This window comes from Rhea pennata, chromosome 4, assembly GCF_028389875.1.
Source record: "Rhea pennata isolate bPtePen1 chromosome 4, bPtePen1.pri, whole genome shotgun sequence".
In the NCBI taxonomy this organism is placed as follows: domain Eukaryota; kingdom Metazoa; phylum Chordata; class Aves; order Rheiformes; family Rheidae; genus Rhea; species Rhea pennata.
This window is the reverse complement of record NC_084666.1, coordinates 25085843-25104814: the sequence shown is the minus strand read 5'-3', so window position 1 is coordinate 25104814 and position 18972 is coordinate 25085843. Positions and strand designations below refer to the sequence as shown.

The following is an 18972-nucleotide window of genomic DNA, read 5'->3' as shown; positions in this document are numbered from 1 at the left end:
GATCTGTTATGATGCTAAATTGTTATTAACTAACTACTGCATAAAAGAGAATTATCAAATTTTGTTTTTGGTATGCTTGTTTCTTATTTCCTTAATACTATCTAGAGGTTTGCATGTTAAAATTTATCAATGTTCTGTGAATGTGGTGCGCTACCACAGTATCTCATTTTGCTGTGCCTCCTAGAACTTGACTCTTCAGATAGAATGAAAGCAATAGAAATATCTCCACTGTTGTCATGTCTTCCCTGTTTTCCCTCCCTTAAATTTTTGAACTACCCTTAGGCTTAGACAAAAGTCTTTTGGCCAAGGTTTTAGAAGGTCATAGTTTTCAGCTCTTGCTGTTAATTCTTTGTCTTTCACAAGGAAAGCCAAGCTATGAGATCACACAAAGATGAAATTCCAGCCTAAATTTTTAATATGGACTACCCAGAATTCAGCTATTTCTCATAGTATTTCTTAGCATCTTGCCTAAATAGCATGCTACTTCAATCTGTTGCGTAGTCTTAGCTACTAGTCCATATGGGCTAATCTGGGCTAAAGTTAATTCTTTCGGATAACATCACACTGCTGCAGAGGTGAAGACTCACCTTGTTCATATTGCTGATCATATCTAGGCCACAGTTATGTATTTATTCATCTTTCTTAGGAAAAAAAAAAGAAAAAAGAAAGATTTATGAAATTGTGTACACAAAAGTTGTACTGAAAGACTGTCGAGGCTGAAGAATCAAATGCTGACAAATTATGAAATTCCCACCTAATTTATAGAAAGCTAATTCTAAATATGTATATGCATCAAATATGCTTCCAACTGTATTGTCACGCATGGTTTTTCTAGCGTGTTCATGTCTCATTCAGCACACAAGCTGATAACAGAGAATGAGTCTAAGTTTTATAGTGACTGTAGCAGATGTTTTTAATATTCCTGCTCACTGAAAATGCAGAACAGTGCAAAGGAAATGAGCCAAGAACTTTCAAGGAAAGACTGTGTCATCAAAGCTGAGTTTCTTTCTCTGACAGGGTCTGGTTAAGCCATTTAAACCAGTCTTTTCATGAGTAACCACTGATATCATACTGTTTTTTTGCATGCCCACACTGAAAGATCAGAGACTTGATTTTTTTTTTCTTTTATTGTTCCTCTAGTTTAGGACCCTGAATTTTAATATGAATTCTATTGCTTTTTAAGGTGATAATGAAGTTCTTGTTCAGTCGTGTTGTTGGGTTGTTTTCTTCATCTTACAGTGGAGGAATAAATGCATTATGTCAAATAACTTTATCATTGTTAGAATTAGGCAGTTAGCACTTTAGCACCTAAAGAGCTATATAAATGCTCTTATCTCTAAGATTCAGTCCATCCAATCCTTAAAGACGCGCACATACATCAGAATAAGCAAAACTTGGCCAGTTTTTCTTCCAGGGTGGGGGATGAGGATAAAAAGTAACAGTGAACAGCTGTCAGCCTTGGAGTGTTTCCATTGTGTGCATGCAATAGCACTAGTTCTCTCAAAGGATAAGAGCACAGTATCACGCAGTACTGTATGCATGCATAAAGTGGAGTAGAACAGATCTTATCTAAATATACTTAACCCTATCATTAATGTTTTTGCTGTTAGTCGACTATTGATGTGCATGTGCAGTTAAGACAGAACTTGCAGCCATAAAAACTACTTGTCAGCTTTTCCCCCTGAGATTCTTCATGCTTTGCATGAACAACTGCACAGAGAATGATGTGAGATAACCACATCCTGAACACTGCCCTGTTACCTGCTGGTGATACACTAGCCAGCAATGAACATTTAGTGGCTTTCCCCACAGGAAAAATATTACCTGTTCGTAAATTCTTACCCTAACCTACAGGGAACAGGGAGGCATGATGCACTCTCTCATTTATACTGGCAGCATTTCTGGAAAATATATGGGCTAAAGCCATGTTCATAAATTAGTAAGTTAGATGATTTTGATGCCTCTGATCTCCTACTACAGTGAGCACAGTGGTGATGGAGTCTCCTGAGGTTCAAAGATCCCCAAAGCAGTTTAGTTTCAGGAGTCATCTGTAGTAAAATGCACATTTAAAGGGAGGAAAACAAGTTGTCTTAAGATAGTTATATTCATATTCATGACCATCCTTTTGTTCTTCTGCCTTGGCATCATGTCCCTTGGAGTTTCTCTGATCAGAGATAAGGTGCTTTTGACCTGCTTTGCCTTGCATAGAGAGGGTAGAAGGCACTCCCAGGGTACTTTAGTAGGAATCTTTATAAACAAAGTCTGGAAATTCAAGCACACAAAGTATCTGTCCGTCAATATTAAATTGTGAACAGCTCTTGCTATAAATTAAAGTCTGAATGTTCTTTCAGGGCTTTTTTGTTAGATGGACTGTACAATCATTATTTAGTTCATGTTTTTATATTTTATGTAAAAATATGTATTCTTGTGGTTTATTTTTTTAAAAAAGAGAAAAAAAATCAAATTTCTCTGCTAGCTTGTTATTTTTCCCCCCTTTTCTCCTTTAGTTGCATATGTTTTAGTGTTTCTTGGTCTCTACCTTTTTAGTGCTTATTTTCAGCACTAAATGGTACTGAATATCATTAGTTTCAAATGTTTTGATTTTTCTCAAGTGTTGCAATTTTATTTTAAATTTCCCTTTTATGATACTTAAGATTTTTACTTTTTCTCACCCTGAAGTTGTTTTCTTGCTATGTCCCTTTTTCTTGTGTATGAGAGCTTCTCAAAGCCTGAAGAAAAAGGAGAATTTGGATGGTGACAAATAAAATAATTACACCCTCTCTGAGGAGGAAATAAAAGGGCATAGAAGAGCTCTTAAGAAGCGGTTCTTGCTAATCTTTCTACCAACACTGGAAGGGATTTTTACAATTGAGAGAAAGACCATTACTTTCTTTTTCTTCTCTGCTGAAAAATCTAGTTTCAGTAAATTCTGATATATCTTATTCCTCCCGCTTATCTAAAATATATTGGTGCTTTTGGAAATGTAGAGATTTTATTTCTTCTTTTGCTGCAGATTACTAGTAGAGAAAATCTTTGCTCAGTATCTTGTCCCGCACAATTTGGAAACTGAAGAGAGAATGAAGTGCTTGTACTATTTGTATGCTAGCTTGGATCCAAATGCTGTCAAGTGAGTATGGTTGATATTTAGCAAATATTTATCTCTCCTTCAGCCTTTTCTAATATCTATATAGTCTGTCAAAGATTTGGTTCTAGTCTAACCATTTACGAACTTTTAGTTCATCTGCTTTTGGAACTTCATTTGCTTGTAATGAATTAATTCCCTAAATTACCACTTACAATGCACAGTTACTCCATTATTCACAGAACTTACTTAGATCTCGCTTGTATTATTAAGATTTAAATAAGGTTATTTATAGTAAGTGTTATTTGCAAGTATCTCAAAATATTTCCTTCAGCTGTATAAATTTTTAGATACTGACTTTACTCAACCATTGGACAACAAGATACCTCAATATTTGAGGAGAGAGTGATTTTAGGGTTCTGTTTATCTGCATTGTTTTCATTGGATTTTATATCAAAATTAAACTGATACAGAAAATTTTAATCAAAATATACCATTGCAGGAATTGAAATTTAATGAGTAAGGAAATGTGTTTCAGCAATAAGCAAAGGTCAGTTTGCTGGCTGAATTTACATTTTTCAAGAGTTTAAAGCATGACAGTTATTTTTTTGCATTATAAACATTATCTGTTCAGCATTTGTGTTCAGGGGCCCATTTGGATTTGCACATGATATTCTTGGCTAAGTCCAGGCAGAGTTAGAAGCGCCCAAGTGATGACTTCTAGATTTGCTCAATGCTAGGATCCGTGATAGAGGTATCCGTAACTGAATTCTGTCTGACAGTGATCTGGTTGTTGTACAGAAAATGTTTTTGAGGTAACTAGGGAGTTGTAAGGCATATTTTGGGTGTCCTGCCATATATGAAATACGTGTGCAAAAGAAATATGTTTATTGTAGATTGCACATGAAAACATGTACAAAATACTGTACTCTTAGGACTTTGTATTCGATATGACTGAATTGACTCATGCGCATTAGTATCTTTTGTAGACTATGCTTTTAGAGTTACTGTTTTAGTCTAAAGGAAATAATATTTGGCAGAAGAGTGATTAAAGGATTAGTTCAGATGGTAGAGTAGATGGACAGGTATTTGGCTTCAGAAGTGCAACTTTAGAGATGCTAAAAACTTTTTTTTTTTTTTTTTAATAAAATAAAATGTTCCCTTGAAGACTTCACAGAAATTGTAAAACTCTGCTAAGATAATGGACCAGGCTGTTTGTTACATCATGAATATAAATTTTGTGGAAGCATTTAAAATTTATAGAAATGCTCTGGATTTACAGTTCTTTTTTTATCTAAGAAAAAAAATTGTTCTGCCTTGTTTAGGATTGTGTTATTTTTAATACTTGGTAGGTTTTGTTTGTCCCTACTACATGCTATACTTGTAAATAAATTATTATTATTTATTATTATTATTATTTTACTAATATATCCAGCATATTCTTGTGACGTACAAATCAGTAAGCTTTTGTTTCTGGTTTTACACTTTTACAGAGCACTGAATGAGATGTGGAAGTGCCAGAACATGCTAAGGAGTCACGTACGAGAATTATTAGACTTGCATAAGCAACCCACTGTACGGTTTTGAAAATATTAATACTTTATCCTATAGACCTGTTGCACTATTTTACCTATTTTGTACTATATTATTTGTTTATTGATTTCTTTTATTTCTTTCTTTTTTTTTTTTTTACTTGTAGACAATATTGCATTTTTGTTAAGTAAAGTTGCTTTCAGTAATTCAGTAATGATTACAGTTTTGAGGCTCCTTTTGATTACCATGTTTTTATGTTAACAGTGAGTAATTGTGAAAGAAGTTAAAAAAAAAAAAAAAAAAAAAAAAAACCTGCAGAGGTTGGGGGATTTTTTTTTGATAGGCTTTTCTTAGTTCTCATTTTGTAATGTATTTTGATATTTTCAAGTGAAATAGGGTGTAACATAAAGCAACAGAAGTTTTCAAGTATTTGTACTCGAACATTGCTTGTAAGCATATCTTCAAACTGGCAGAAACTTTAAATGAAAGCGTGCAGTTGGTTGGGGGTTGTCTTGGTTTTTTGTTTTGTTTGTTTGGGGGGTTTCTGAGATCTTTTTCCAACAGCACAGACAACAGATTTTGATTTATCATCTGTTAGTGAATTTTTGCAATTCTTCGATATTGTAAGATCTTCCCCTTTTTTTTGTATGTACCAACTGCTAATGTTACTATTATACTATTCTACTGTTTATTCTTAAGGCAAAGTCATAAAAAGCCAGATTCCAGAGTAAAACAAACTGCTGCAGAAGAACTGACAGATCAGCTTAAAAATGTATGTTCTAAAGGAAGTGTCACTAATCTTTTTTTCTTTTTGCTTTTGCTGCTGTTCTCAGTCAGAAGCAAACAGTGCTGCCATGTTTGGAAAGCTGATGACCATAGCAAGTGAGTGTTAATAAGTTCTGTAAACTGTTACTACAGCATTCCTGGAAATTGTATTTCTATGAATGTTGACATACTAAAGTGGCAAGTTTATCTTACCTTTGCATTGTGTTTAATCATGTAGAAAACCTTCCAGATCCTGGAAAAGCACAAGATTTTGTGAAGAAATTCAATCAGGTTTTGGGTGATGATGAGAAACTTCGATCCCAGCTTGAACTTTTAATTAGCCCTACATGTTCGTGTAAACAGGCAGATATCTGTGTGGTAAGGAAATGGAAAAGCAAACTTTTATGCCTTTAGTATTTGTACTTAAAGTAATTGTTCAGAGTTAAAGGTCTCTTTTAATACATTAATGTGATTTTATGTATTTCCTATTTTTATAAAAGAACTTTTTGGTTAACCTGTAGGGATTGCTGAAAATATAAACTATAATCATTATCTTACTTTCTAAGAAAATGTTTGGGGGTTTGCTTCCTGGAATTAGGGATCAAACATAAAGTCTAAAAATTCTAATTTCATTTGTGATTTTATTTCAAGAGCCTCTGTTATGAGGTTCCTAAATTCCTTCCCACACTGATGAAACTTGTTTTGAGTACCAGCAAGCCAAATATTCTAACATGTGTATATTATTTATATTTCTCTCTCTCTCTCTCTCTCTCTCTCTCTCTCTCGTGGAGTCTGATATCAAACATCACTGATGAAGACGCTGACCTTAGTATTTAACTAGAGTTTTTCAGAGGTTTACAGATTGTGCCAACAATCATAGTTTTTTTTCATTTTGCTGCCAAAGTAAAACAAACAATTTGATTGGATAATGTTAAAATGGAGAGTATAAAATAGCAAAGGCTTCTTGCTTTTTGTCTGACAGTTCTACAGTCATCTAAGAACCAAAATTACAGAATGATCCTCAGAATTATGTCCTAACCACTAATGTATGGATTTTTTTTCTCCTTCTGAAATAGTGAATTTTGGGCTTTGGGAACACGGTCATGCAATTTCAACAGGAAGACTTCTTTTTTCATCTTCCTAAAGATACTTTAGCATGATAGTTAGGACAGGACAGTCCCCTAGATTTTAAGGTCTATAGGTTCAAACCCTTCAGGAAAAGGAAATTCAAGAAACTACTTCTTTGAGAGATTCTAGACTTTTGTTCAAAATAAAAATACCTTACTCACCGCTTTCTGCTGGGTTTGCAGCTGAATTTAGCATTCTTGACGTATGTTTGCAGTTTTCAGAGGGGAAAAATGGATTTTGGATCCAAAACATTCATAGGCAAGGACATGGGGCCTGAACATCTGTCATAGGCAAGGTAGTGTATAGTAGCGTAGCTTTTACTGTAACATTTTGGTTTTTATGCTAACTCAAGCATTCAGCAAAGTTACGTGGAGATTCACAGACTGCTCTTGTCAGCTTAGGTATCTGAATTCTGTTCACATTGCACTTAGCTCTCCCTTGGTTCTGTTTTGGATCTGGTCTGCAATGACTCAAGAAACTCTGAAGAACTCCAGCTAGAAGCCTAAAGACATCTTACCTTTAAATACTTCTCAGAATCTTACCTGCTTTCACTATGATGTGATTAAAAAAGGCTTGGTGCTAATAGCAGTCTCCCTTAAAATGCATTTCAGTATAGACAATCTCCATAGTTAACCGACTATATTTTGCTTATTTGAGATGCTTAAGAAATAATTAAAATTAGTGTAATTCTTGTAATCTTAACGTTCTTGTAGAGGGAGATAGCCCGGAAACTTGCAAATCCAAAGCAGCCAACAAATCCTTTCTTGGAAATGGTCAAATTTCTTTTGGAAAGAATTGCCCCTGTACATATTGACTCAGAAGCCATTAGGTAAGTTCAGAAGATCATGCTAATTCATGAATGATTATAAAGATGATTTAAATAACAATAACAACAACAGAAGATTTTCTTAGGGTTTAGATTAGTCTGCCATAGCAGTAGGTATAATTTTTTAAAAACCATTTTCCACAAATTTCTTCATTTTAAACAGTCTGGAAAGCCAAATTTGATTTTTGTTACTTCTTTGTAATGCTAAGTCTGCAAATAATTTAAAAAACACCGAAGTTATTCCTGGTAACATTGCTATTCGTGGGTGAAAACGAAGGTGAAAACGAGCATAATTTTCACACAGTTAACTGTCACATAGTCTTCCATGTAACAGCTGAGTTAATTAGTTTTTGTGGGATTGAGTAAGAGAAGGTTTAATGTTTGGATTTCCTGTGAGACTTGTCTGGCAACCTGATTATATACTAAAACTTACGCAAATACATATTGATCTGGATGCTGCCAACGTGTCTTTTTTTAAAAGGAATTAAATTTCATAGTGAGCTCAGTTGGAAGAAAGGGAGTGTAACAGAATAGCTTCATAAAAACAATAGACCATTACCATTCCTTTACTTATTGTCAAAACCAAATACTCTTGTTGATATTGCTAGCCTTAACGTTGTACGTTCTCAGGTTCATTTGTTTGGATTTTTTTTTCTTTCTGTATCTCTTACTTTAGTGCACTAGTAAAACTGATGAATAAATCGATAGAGGGGACAGCTGATGATGAAGAGGAGGGTGTAAGTCCTGATACTGCTATTCGTGCAGGACTTGAACTTCTCAAGGTAATCTTTATTAATGTGGCTATATATTTTGTAATAGTAAAAAGTTTTTATTATTATTGACTGAGAGGATCTTGAAGTAGACTGACTTTTGGAAGGAGTACGTTTTGAAAAAAGTGTGCAGTATGCACATTAAAACAGAAAGTGATTTCTATTTAGGAAAGTCGTATAGAAGAAGGTACAAAGCAAAGTGAGAGGAAGAGAAACGGGGAAGTTAGAGGTATGATTTGAGGCCTGTATGGTACTGGAAGAAAAGCAAACAAGCTCAAGCGCTGACTTATGTAGAGCAAACAAAAGAGCAAACTTTCGTTCTCAGTGGTAATGAGAAATGACTGGCTTAGCAGATTTCCATATACTTCAAATCCTTCTTTCTCCCTCTGTGATGGTTTTGACAGTTTACAAATGCGATATTAGTTTTAATATGTTACAAAGAGGGCAGTATAAAATCAAGAACAGTATGGAGGTGAAGGTTACATAATTAAGGTGACTCTTTTCTCAAGTACGAATGAATAAGCTGGAGTTTATGGAGGCGTATCATGCCAAGTTTGGCAATGGCATCAGTATGGTAGAAGCAGTTCTAAAGAAATACACATGGAAGTAATGTCTGTTTGCTAATGTTGCTCAAAAGATAAAGCTGCCACAATTGAAGATTTTGTATCTGTGACATGGTACCTTTGAAAATGTTATTTCATAAACAGGTATTTACAGGCACATGCATATTATGCACAAGATGAGAAATCCAGATGAGATGAATCCAAAAATATACAAAATATCACGTTCTCCTTATGCTATCTGAACTTTACAACACTTAATACAGTTTTGCTTTGAGATAAATTTCTGTCTCTTTTGCCCTGCCTGGAATCTCTGCATGCTTAGTTTCTTATTTGACACATTTCACCTATTTAACAGAGTATATTAGATTTCATTAGCTTTAGATTAAAATGGCAGTAATTTATGCCTTGTTTCTATCAATACCTTAAGCTTCTTCATTTCTTTTCTGCTCAAGAACTATAGATTCTGAAGAAATTAATATTTAAGTTCAATTAAGTTAAATTGAAAAATGTTCCTAAGTAGATTGAAATATAAATGAATACTCTTGAATAAGTGTTCATATGTTTAAATAGTCAAACAATGCAATGTTTTATAAAATACTTGGAAGAGGGAGGACCTGAAGAACCAGATACAGAAAAATTTATTTGAAAATGTACATATCACCTTCTCCAAAATGCAAGTATTGAATGTAATAATCTCATATGAATATGCAATAGCTATTTATGTTATATATGTGTGGATGTGTATGTTATTGTATGCTATTATATTTGTGTACATTTTTTTTATATTAATGCTCACAAACAGCCATCTTTTTGTTTTTCTGTTTATTTTTCTGTGAATAAAATACATGCTTTAACATGTATCTCCAGGTTCTGTCCTTTACACATCCTACCTCGTTCCACTCTGCAGAGACCTATGAGTCTCTGTTGCAGTGCCTCAGGATGGAAGATGATAAGGTAGCAGAGGCAGCCATACAGATTTTCAGAAACACGGGTCACAAAATAGAAACAGACCTGCCACAGATAAGATCGTGAGTGTATTTCTTTGCATATTACTTTTCATATGTAAACTGCTGCCTCTGGATAGTTTATTCAATATGTTACCCCTAAAATTACCTGCTAGTCTTGTAAATGTCTTCCATCATTTTGTGTTCCTTCACTACTTTTCTGTCTGCTCATTTTTAAACACTGTTCCTACAGTTTTGTGTATTTATTGAAGATGTTATATACTTAAAAATCTCCTTATACTAGACATGTTAAACAATGGAGTGTAGCCTGTTTCCCAGGTTACAAAGTAAGCAACAACAAAAATATGGTGAAGATAAAATTTCTTGGCGTCGTTTCTACTCATATCTGTCCTTCACACAATTTTTACTATCTTTCTGAGGAATGAAAATACAGTCTCTGAAGGATAAGAACTCTGTCTGTTGTGGAACAAGTTTGGAAACTAGTTACAAATGCAGGCATGAATTTCTAACAAAGAATAATTGGCTATCACTCATCTTTTATACAGTTTGCTCTTTAACTGCTGATTAAAGCTGCATAATCTACTAAGTATTCACAGACTATTTAAGACTTTGTGGGTGAAATCCAAAACTTTAAGATCAGTCTTTTGGTAACTAATAATCTAGAACATAAGGTGCAGGTTTCAAGTTCATGTGTATTGGAAATACCATCTCATGCGCTACCTGCCAAAATGCATACTGGCATGCACCTTAAGTTCTGGGTGAATCAAAGGTATAACCTCAGCATTTCTTATGGCTTTGAATCAGATTTTAGGTGAAGAAAAAAGTTCGCATGAAAGACAGCTTTAAGACATTTGTAGGGGTAAAGAGAAGTAAAAGCTGAACATTCCCAATTGTCGGTATAGTTCCTAGAAGCTACAAGAGTTTCATCAAGACTGTGCATTGTTAGAGTGCATCATCTTCTGTGAAAGGAGCTGATATTACTGATGCTTTTTCTGGTTTCTTTACTCAGCCAGATATTGCTGAAGCATAGTCTGGCCAAGTCTCAAATAACTTACAAATGTAATGTCAGAATGGATGTCTAGCCCTTTGCATGGTTTGCAGGCAAGTCAGAGGCACCAAATAACATTACTAAAAGCTGATAATCCAGTAGTTCTCATCAAGACATTTGAGATTGCTTGTTAGTGTTCTGAAATCGAAAAATAAATCAGTATTTCAATGACTGAAAAAAAAACTGAGGATAAGTAAATAAATTTGGACAAGATGTTCCAGATTTTGTATGTTAAGTAATCTCTAGTATAAATAAAAGATCTATTACAATCAGCAGGATTGTTTGCTTCAAGTAATGCTTCTATGTGCAGACTACTTGCTGTCCTTTGAAGTCGTGCTTTTCACCAGTAGCCCAAGTTCATCCTCATAAGGGAAACGGTTTTGTGCATGAGTTCATGAACAGGGGATTTCAAATGGTTCTAGTCAGAGGGTAGCACTCACCATACTCAAGCAGAACCTGTGGAACATATTAAACAAAATTAAGTTCTGCCTTTTGCAGATGTATGTCAGTTGACGTGTGATATATGCTTTGTGACTGATGCATCTACCCTTGGCAAAGGCCCTTCAAAGTGGATGTATTTACACTATTAAAGCTGTAGATGAGACTTTGAAGCTTATTTTGATTATAGGTTTCACTGAATTCTGTGGTGTTTTGTTTCTTATTTAATCTAACTTGTAGAATCTTAGCAGGTTTGAGTGGAGCCATTCAAATAGTTAGCTCTTCCACATCATTTTGGTGCTTACTTCACATACTCACAAGACATTGTTAACATTTTTCTATTTTTTTTTTAATCAGAGTTTATGTGTTTTTTTGAGAGAGGGGGGAAAAAAAGATTTTATTCTTTCAACCCTTCAGGCTTTTCTTCCATCTCTTGTTGCTACCTTTGATTATGTAGAATATTTTAGTGAAGACTGGATGCTAAATAATCTGCATACTGAATGCTGTATTACTATGGAGCTTTACAAGAAACTAGAAATTTTTAAATGTTTTTGTGTCAGACAATTTCTAGGCAGTTTTATTTACTTGTCTCAGTTGCTGAGTGAGTTGCACAGTAAACCTCAAGAGTTAGTCTCTCACTTGATGATCCCTCAGGCGACAGGCTTGCCTTCCTGCATGTTTTCAAGGAGTAGAACTGAACCAACCTACAACTGTTCTCTGGAGTGGCTTCTGCCCTGCTCTTTCCTTCCATGACCTCTTTTCAGGAAATAGATTTAAGGGGACTCAAATGCAAAAGCTCAAAATAAAGCAGTTATTCATAACAATACACACAAATACACACATTGCAATTAAAGATGAAAGTTAAAGGAGTGAAGGCCTCTAAACACACTAATGTTTAATGATTGTTCCTAGCTTTCATAAATTTTATTAAGCCCAATCACTTCCAAGTCTAGCTTGGATAACAAGTCAAGGAGTTTACCCTAGCTGAACCTGTAAGGTTCCACCTCCATCTCCTCCTTTGTATTCCTAAACAGCCTTATTTTGATTATTGCTTTCTTTCATGTTTTATTTTTTTTTTCCTCCCTATGGGCTTTTTTCTGTTTAATTGTGTGCAAGCAGTTGTTCAACAGGTAACACTATATACAGTTCTATGCTGCTTTTCACTCAGTATGATTACTATCTTTCCTGAATAGACTTCAAAGAAATGCTTAATTTATAAGATTGTAGTTCTAGAAGGATAGATCTATATATAAGAACAACTATATTTTTGTAGATTGCAAATTATATTTTGAAGTATTTTGTTTAATGTTCACAGAACACTAATTCCAATTTTGCATCAGAAAGCAAAAAGAGGCACTCCTCACCAGGCAAAACAAGCTGTTCACTGTATACATGCCATATTTTCAAATAAAGAAGTGCAACTTGCACAGATCTTTGAGGTATGTTTTGCTTTTTTGTTTTTAAGATTCGTTTCTGGTCTTAAGTGAGACTAGTAATTAACATTAATTGAATTAATACTTTAATTAACAGATAATATTTATTAGATAAGGAAGGCTACAGGAGCATAGCAGTTGAGATAAGTCATTTTTTCAGTGACAAATTGTTAATGTTTCTGCTTCTTTGAGTTCTGATATTACAATATTCTGATTTCTGATATATAAGCTTTTTGTCTCCATGGGAGAAGTTATGGGGAAGTAAGCTAACTATGCAGGAATGATCCATGCAAACTCCAATGTGGATGCATATAGTAGATACTAAATGAGAGAGAACATTATCTACTTTCAAACTTTATTGAATTACCATACTTAAAACTCTGTGCATACAGCACCTTCTCATGAAGGAAGTTAGTGAAGAGTAAATATTCTACTGTAAGCTCAAACACTGGCTTCCCACTTGCTTCCTTGCTTAGACGGGTTATAAAACAAAACGTCACCTTATGCAGAGAGGAAAAAGTTATTACTTTTCACTGTAATCTTTATATGCTAATATTATTAAGCCACACTTGTAAAATATCTTGCATTTTTCATCTTGGATAACTTTGAATCTGTGTGTAATCCAGAAGCCTGAAGATTTTTGGATTAAACTTAGAGAGGTTGATCTTACTACTTTAACTTCTGTGGGAGTGCAAGTTCATGTTCTTTCCCTACCATCAGAAGACAACTTTTGGATGCTGAGTGATAGAGCAGTACAGAATTATCCTGGTAGCTGTTATCTAGAAGGGAAATGCTGACCACTGATGAAAAGTCCTTGGTTGTTTCCAAGTTTTTACCTATACCATTTGTAATTATCATTCAGGTTTTCACAGCTCATGAGTAGAATTGAGTCTGAGTTTTGTCTCATGTCCTCCAGGTTTGACTGTGCTTCCCTGTTAAAAAGAAGAGAATATAAAATCATTTTGCACTTATCTCATGTGAGATTGTTGATTACTCTGTTAACTAGGAAATTGCACCCTTTCTCCAATTTGCTTTGCTAATTTTATTAATTATTATGGAAAGCTGTGAAATGCATCAGCAATCCTGTAGTCAAATAAGCTATTTTTAAGTGTGCTCATTTGTTAATGTATAGTTCATTTTGAATTTAATTTTTTTTCTTTAACAGCCTCTTAGTAGAAGTTTGAATGCTGATGTACCAGAACAGCTTATAACTCCGTTAGTCTCATTGGGTCATATTTCTATGTTGGCCCCAGATCAGTTTGCTTCTCCAATGAAATCTGTTGTTGCAAATTTCATCGTGAAAGATCTCCTAATGAATGACAGGGTAAGATTTTATTGTTGTTGTTTATTTAGTTAGTTCTTGCTATTCAGTTTTTTGGGTTGTTTTCTGTGTGTGGGGGATAGAGCTGGGTGTTTTTTTTTTGTTAAATGGGTCAATAAAAGATTGTTCTGTAACTATAGTGGTTAGTATGGTGATACTGCATTATAAAAGATCTTCTGCATGAAAGAAAGCTTAGTCCATAAACTTACTTCCATTCCCAGCTCTATATTTTATGAGCAAGTTGAACCAGTTCTTAAACTTACATGAGTATCTGTAGTCAACAGGTGAGAAAAATGGAAAATTGTGGTCTCCAGATGAAGAGGTTTCTCCAGAAGTTCTAGCAAAGGTGAATGGTTTGCTATGAATAATAATGTATGTAATTAAAAAGTTAGTCTTTTCAAGTCATGCAACAGAGAGTATTAAAATAAATTCTTTTGTGTACTTTTGAATTGTTAGTCCTTTTGGGATATGTGCACTCTATGTGGATTATAAACAAGCTTTTAAAACTGGTGAGAACTATATATTTTGGTGTCTTCATGTACAGATGCTAAGTATGCTGAATGCTGAGAAACTTAAGATTCATTGGTTCGCTAGTTTTCCTTACAAGAGAGGGAATTTGATTTTACTGACTGTAAACAGATTTGAAATAAATGGGATCTGGATGGAATTTCTTATTTATACTGTGAATCTAATTATGGCCATTTCTAGAAATATTTATCTAGTTGCTCTCTTTTCTAATCACATAGCAAGTATTCTGCATCCTTTTGATGAACTTGTGAAAAGACACTGAACCATAGTTGAAATGTTGTGATGTCCCAAAAACTGCTATTTACTTCTTCATTTTGTAAATACTTTCCACTTCATTCTATTCCTTTAAAATACATGAACTCTCAAGAATAGGAGTCTTACCAGTATTTCAGTTTAACAGCAGTAGGTTTAGTGACTTATCAACTTCAGGTACTAAGAGCATCATATATTTGTTCATCTTTAATAGGTGCAAGCAATTAAACTTCTGGTACGCTGGCTCTTGGGTATGAAAAACAACCAGTCAAAATCTGCAAATTCCACACTCCGGTTATTATCAGCTATGCTTGTCAGTGAAGGAGACTTGACAGAACAGAAGAGAATCAGGTCAGCTTTTGCTCGTTTCAGAATACCATCAAATTTGTTGTAGAGTCTCAGTGAACATTAATTCTTTCAGAGCTTTTGTAGAATTTTGAGATGCATGCGATGTCAGCTAATCGGATGGTACGAAACAGATCTGATTGGAGTTTTAATTTTAGGATTGGAATGACGTGTATAAAAATACACGTGATGCTCTCTCTTGATTGCAGTTTACTTGCTTGCAATAGTCAAACTCAGAACCTTGTAGACATCTTGATAGTAAAAGACCTTCTAGAGAGTAAACAACCTTCAGAGGTGTCTGTGAAAGCACTGGACTGATCAGATTCAACACACTTAGGAGCTGGGCAGCTTTGGGTGGAGCTTCCTCATGTCAACAATGAGGTTACTTTGCATGTCATCTCCGAGGGTGAGCAAGGGAAATCTATGACGTAAATGTTGCTTTAGGAGTTGATTTTAGACAGTGATACAAAAACAAATAAATTTGACTCTTCTCATTTCACCATTGAGCTGCAATGAAGTTATTCAGGGGAAAGCATAGTGCTTTACTAAGCCAACTAAAATCCTGTGAAAATTTAACTTGATCTGAAGCCATAGTAATGAGAGCTGATTATCAGAGAAAAATATAATTGCTCATTGAGTGATCTTGTGAAAATAAGAAACTATGATACACAAGTAATTTCAGCTTAGGGTTTTTTTTCTTATGTTTGTATAGTAAATCCGATATGTCTCGACTGCGATTGGCTGCTGGTAGTGCAATAATGAAGCTTGCACAGGAACCCTGTTACCATGAAATAATTACCCCAGAACAGTTCCAGCTCTGCGCACTTGTCATTAATGTAAGTGACTATTTTTGAATTAAAGTGACTCTTAATTAATTGAGTTCAGAGTCCTTCCACCTGAGCTCTTCCCCCCCCCATCCTACACTGCAACCTTCAGAAAAATTCTTAAGACTTCCAAAATAGTGCTGCATCTATTGATATGTTTAAAATGTTACCTCACAATTCCAGATTCATTTTTATTTTTAAAGACGCAAATCTTTGTGGTTACACTCTTATGGTTTATATTGCTATAGGATGAGTGCTACCAAGTGAGGCAGATATTTGCCCAGAAACTGCATAAGGCACTTGTGAAATTACTACTCCCTTTGGAATATATGGCAATCTTCGCTTTGTGTGCCAAAGACCCTGTGAAAGAGAGAAGAGCACATGCTAGACAGTGTTTGCTCAAAAACATCAGTATACGAAGAGAATATATTAAGCAGAATCCTATGGCTAACGGTTAGTATTTCTGTAAATTTGTTAAGAATACAATAGTTGAAAACTAAACTGTAATGAGTAATCATTAAAACTTAAGCAAATTACTTTTGTTAAAAAAAAACCAAACTAGATAAATGTAATTTGTTTCCTCATCTTGTATTTATCACATTGAAAAATCTTACTTAGTTTAGCATTAGCATTAACTGTAAAATTCTTTTCTGTACACTGCTGAGAATTATGTATGTGCGTGCTCAGAATAACAAAATGATAGCATTGTATTTAAGTATTGTGATATATACTTCGTCTTTCTCAAAAAAGGAAATTTTCTCATATTTTAGGCTTTATAACTTTCTTTCTGAGGTAAGACCAAGTCGTTTCATAGTAATAAAATTCATTCATTTATTTTTAATGAATCATTAAAAAGAAAATCTACAGGAAAGCAGTGCAAGTCTGTCCCAAATTTTACATTTCATATTTGAAAAAAATAATTATTGGAAACAGTGTTTCTTGTTTTATACATTTGAGTGTAAGATACATTGTTCGTTTGTGCTGTTTTGTTTACTACTGTAGAAAAATTGCTGTCCTTGCTGCCGGAGTATGTGGTACCGTATATGATTCACTTACTGGCACATGATCCAGATTTCACAAAACCTCAGGATGTTGATCAGCTTCGTGATGTCAAAGAGTAAGTGTCAAATGAGTCCATGTCTTTTGTTGCTGGGAGACCTTTTCTTTGCTTGTGATTAAGAAGAGGAACTCTTGTTTTATTAACAATATTTTGTAAAAGGGTAATATTGGAAATGTGTAACACTTTAACCAAGGGAAGAAAGCATCAGCAACTGCTTAGCAATATATTCTGAAAGCCCAAATGGTAATCTGCAGGTCAGGTCTCAGTGTACAAAAATAGTGAGTTTTTTAGGCTTCTTTTAAACTGCAGTAATGATCTTGGATTCTTTTATTTTTGCCTAGGAATATCTGTAGAATTCCCCTGCATATTTAGCGATACCAAGTAATACCAACTCAAACTTTTTGGAACTTACAAAATTCAATACTTACCCAAAACCTAAAATTGTAATGCCATTGATGCTGGATCAGAGTCCTGCTTCTCTGGAAATTAATTATTTTTCTCTTCATGCAAACCTACTAGAATTAATTTTAAGATGCTGCTGGCTTATCGTTTCCAGTGTTTATATGCAGTGCAATTGTAGTGCTTTTTAATGTATTCACAACATATTATTGTACACCAACCTTTCTCAACAGAAGTTTGTTCTGTACTCTTTCCAATTTATTTTTCTGGTACATCTCAAATAATCTTTCATACCTAAAGTACAAATAACTTCTGTATTCCTTTCTGTATCATGAAGAAGTTATCTTGGGGAAAATAAAAAAAAAAAAAAAAAAAAAAGTTGTTAAAGCATCCTGCCAGCTATGTTTTAAGTGTTTTGTTTTTTTCTTGTGTTCATTTTTGGAACTGTAAGATCTGTTGGTTTGGTACTACAAAAGTATGTATAACCATGTGTATTACAAATGCTGTGTTATTAAAAAAGCAGTACATTCTTGGCCTGAATAGACCAGTTTACATCTCTCTTTCCTTTGGCATCTTCACCTAAAAAAGTCAGGGTCCAATTATTTCTTTAAAAGAATACATAAAAAACTTTGTTTGTTATTTCTGAGTTACTTGACTTGCATCTGTTCAGAAGCTGGAGGCAAAGAAGATTTGGTACCTAATCGCCACATCTGCTTTTTGTTCCAGGACTGTGGGTTCCTGGCAACACCTGAAAGTGCTACAATGTGTATTTTACTGTTTCACCCAGAATGGATGGTGAAAACGGTGGCAGGTTCTGATCATCAGTGTTAAGTTGATACTTTCTCTGAGGAGTGCTTTTTTGGGCACCCTTTGTGTAGATCTCCTTTGCCTAGAGGTTTCCTCTCTCAGGATCATCACAGGCTGGCTGAACTACTCAGAGAGGACTGGTCCAAGCAGAGAAATACTCTATACAGGAATTTTGGCAGAAACACTTCTCTGAAGCATCTTCTGAGATATATGCAAAACATTTTTCTCTTTTGTTACAGAAAGTTTCTTTCAAGAATTCTGAAAGTCATGTTGTTCACTCTAAAGTGTTTACATGGATATTTGCAAGCCTGGAAAACCAGATGGGCAGTGTTTTTTGTAGTTGTGTCTTTCCAGTTCATCCTGGTTGTGTGTGGCCTAAATATGATTGCATAAAGTAAATGTGTGCTTAGCAACTATAATCTGAGATATTTATTCTTATGAGGTCCTTTAAGCTTGTCTTATAGATGCATGTTGGTTTTGGGGTTGTTTTTTTTTTTAATCTTGAGATAGTATCTCTTCCTTCTGAACTCATATTCTAAAGGCTATTGAAATGCATACAGGGAATGAATCTACTTTTTTATGTGTTTGTGTTCTTCTAGGTGCATAATTTTGTACATAAAATCCCACTGTGGTTCTAGAAAACTCTTGTTCAGGGATGATAATGATTTGTTGACTTAGTTTGGAAATCCAGCTATTAAATCTGACACATTACCTGTAATTAACACAGTAAAATGTGTCCTAAATAGTTTGCTACTTCTTTTAAAAATCTTTGATAGGCATCATAGAGCTTTGAAGAAACTGGTCAGTGCAGTATGCTGAAGGTTCTGTGTTTGTCATATATAACTTTTTGAGAATAGTGGATTGAAGGATTCAAAGGTACATAGT

The 18972-nt window shown here is 34.4% G+C and overlaps 1 protein-coding gene across 4 annotated transcripts in view; it reads left to right on the top strand.

The window, feature by feature from the left end:
- Positions 1-18972, top strand: part of PDS5A (PDS5 cohesin associated factor A) — a 77509-nt gene that overhangs the window by 45252 nt on the left and 13285 nt on the right. For 2 of the 4 annotated variants that reach the window (XM_062575468.1, XM_062575471.1), the window contains exons 13-26: positions 3014-3127; positions 4576-4657; positions 5449-5497; positions 5619-5758; positions 7222-7337; positions 8011-8116; positions 9535-9695; positions 12434-12557; positions 13717-13875; positions 14150-14218; positions 14867-15003; positions 15710-15833; positions 16070-16274; positions 16824-16938. In XM_062575468.1, coding sequence (XP_062431452.1) covers positions 3014-3127; positions 4576-4657; positions 5449-5497; positions 5619-5758; positions 7222-7337; positions 8011-8116; positions 9535-9695; positions 12434-12557; positions 13717-13875; positions 14150-14218; positions 14867-15003; positions 15710-15833; positions 16070-16274; positions 16824-16938 — 1701 coding nt within the window. Of the gene's footprint in view, positions 1-3013; positions 3128-4575; positions 4658-5448; positions 5498-5618; positions 5759-7221; positions 7338-8010; positions 8117-9534; positions 9696-12433; positions 12558-13716; positions 13876-14149; positions 14219-14866; positions 15004-15709; positions 15834-16069; positions 16275-16823; positions 16939-18972 lie in introns of those variants that run through there. The other 2 variants (XM_062575469.1, XM_062575470.1) reach the window with 2 other exon arrangements.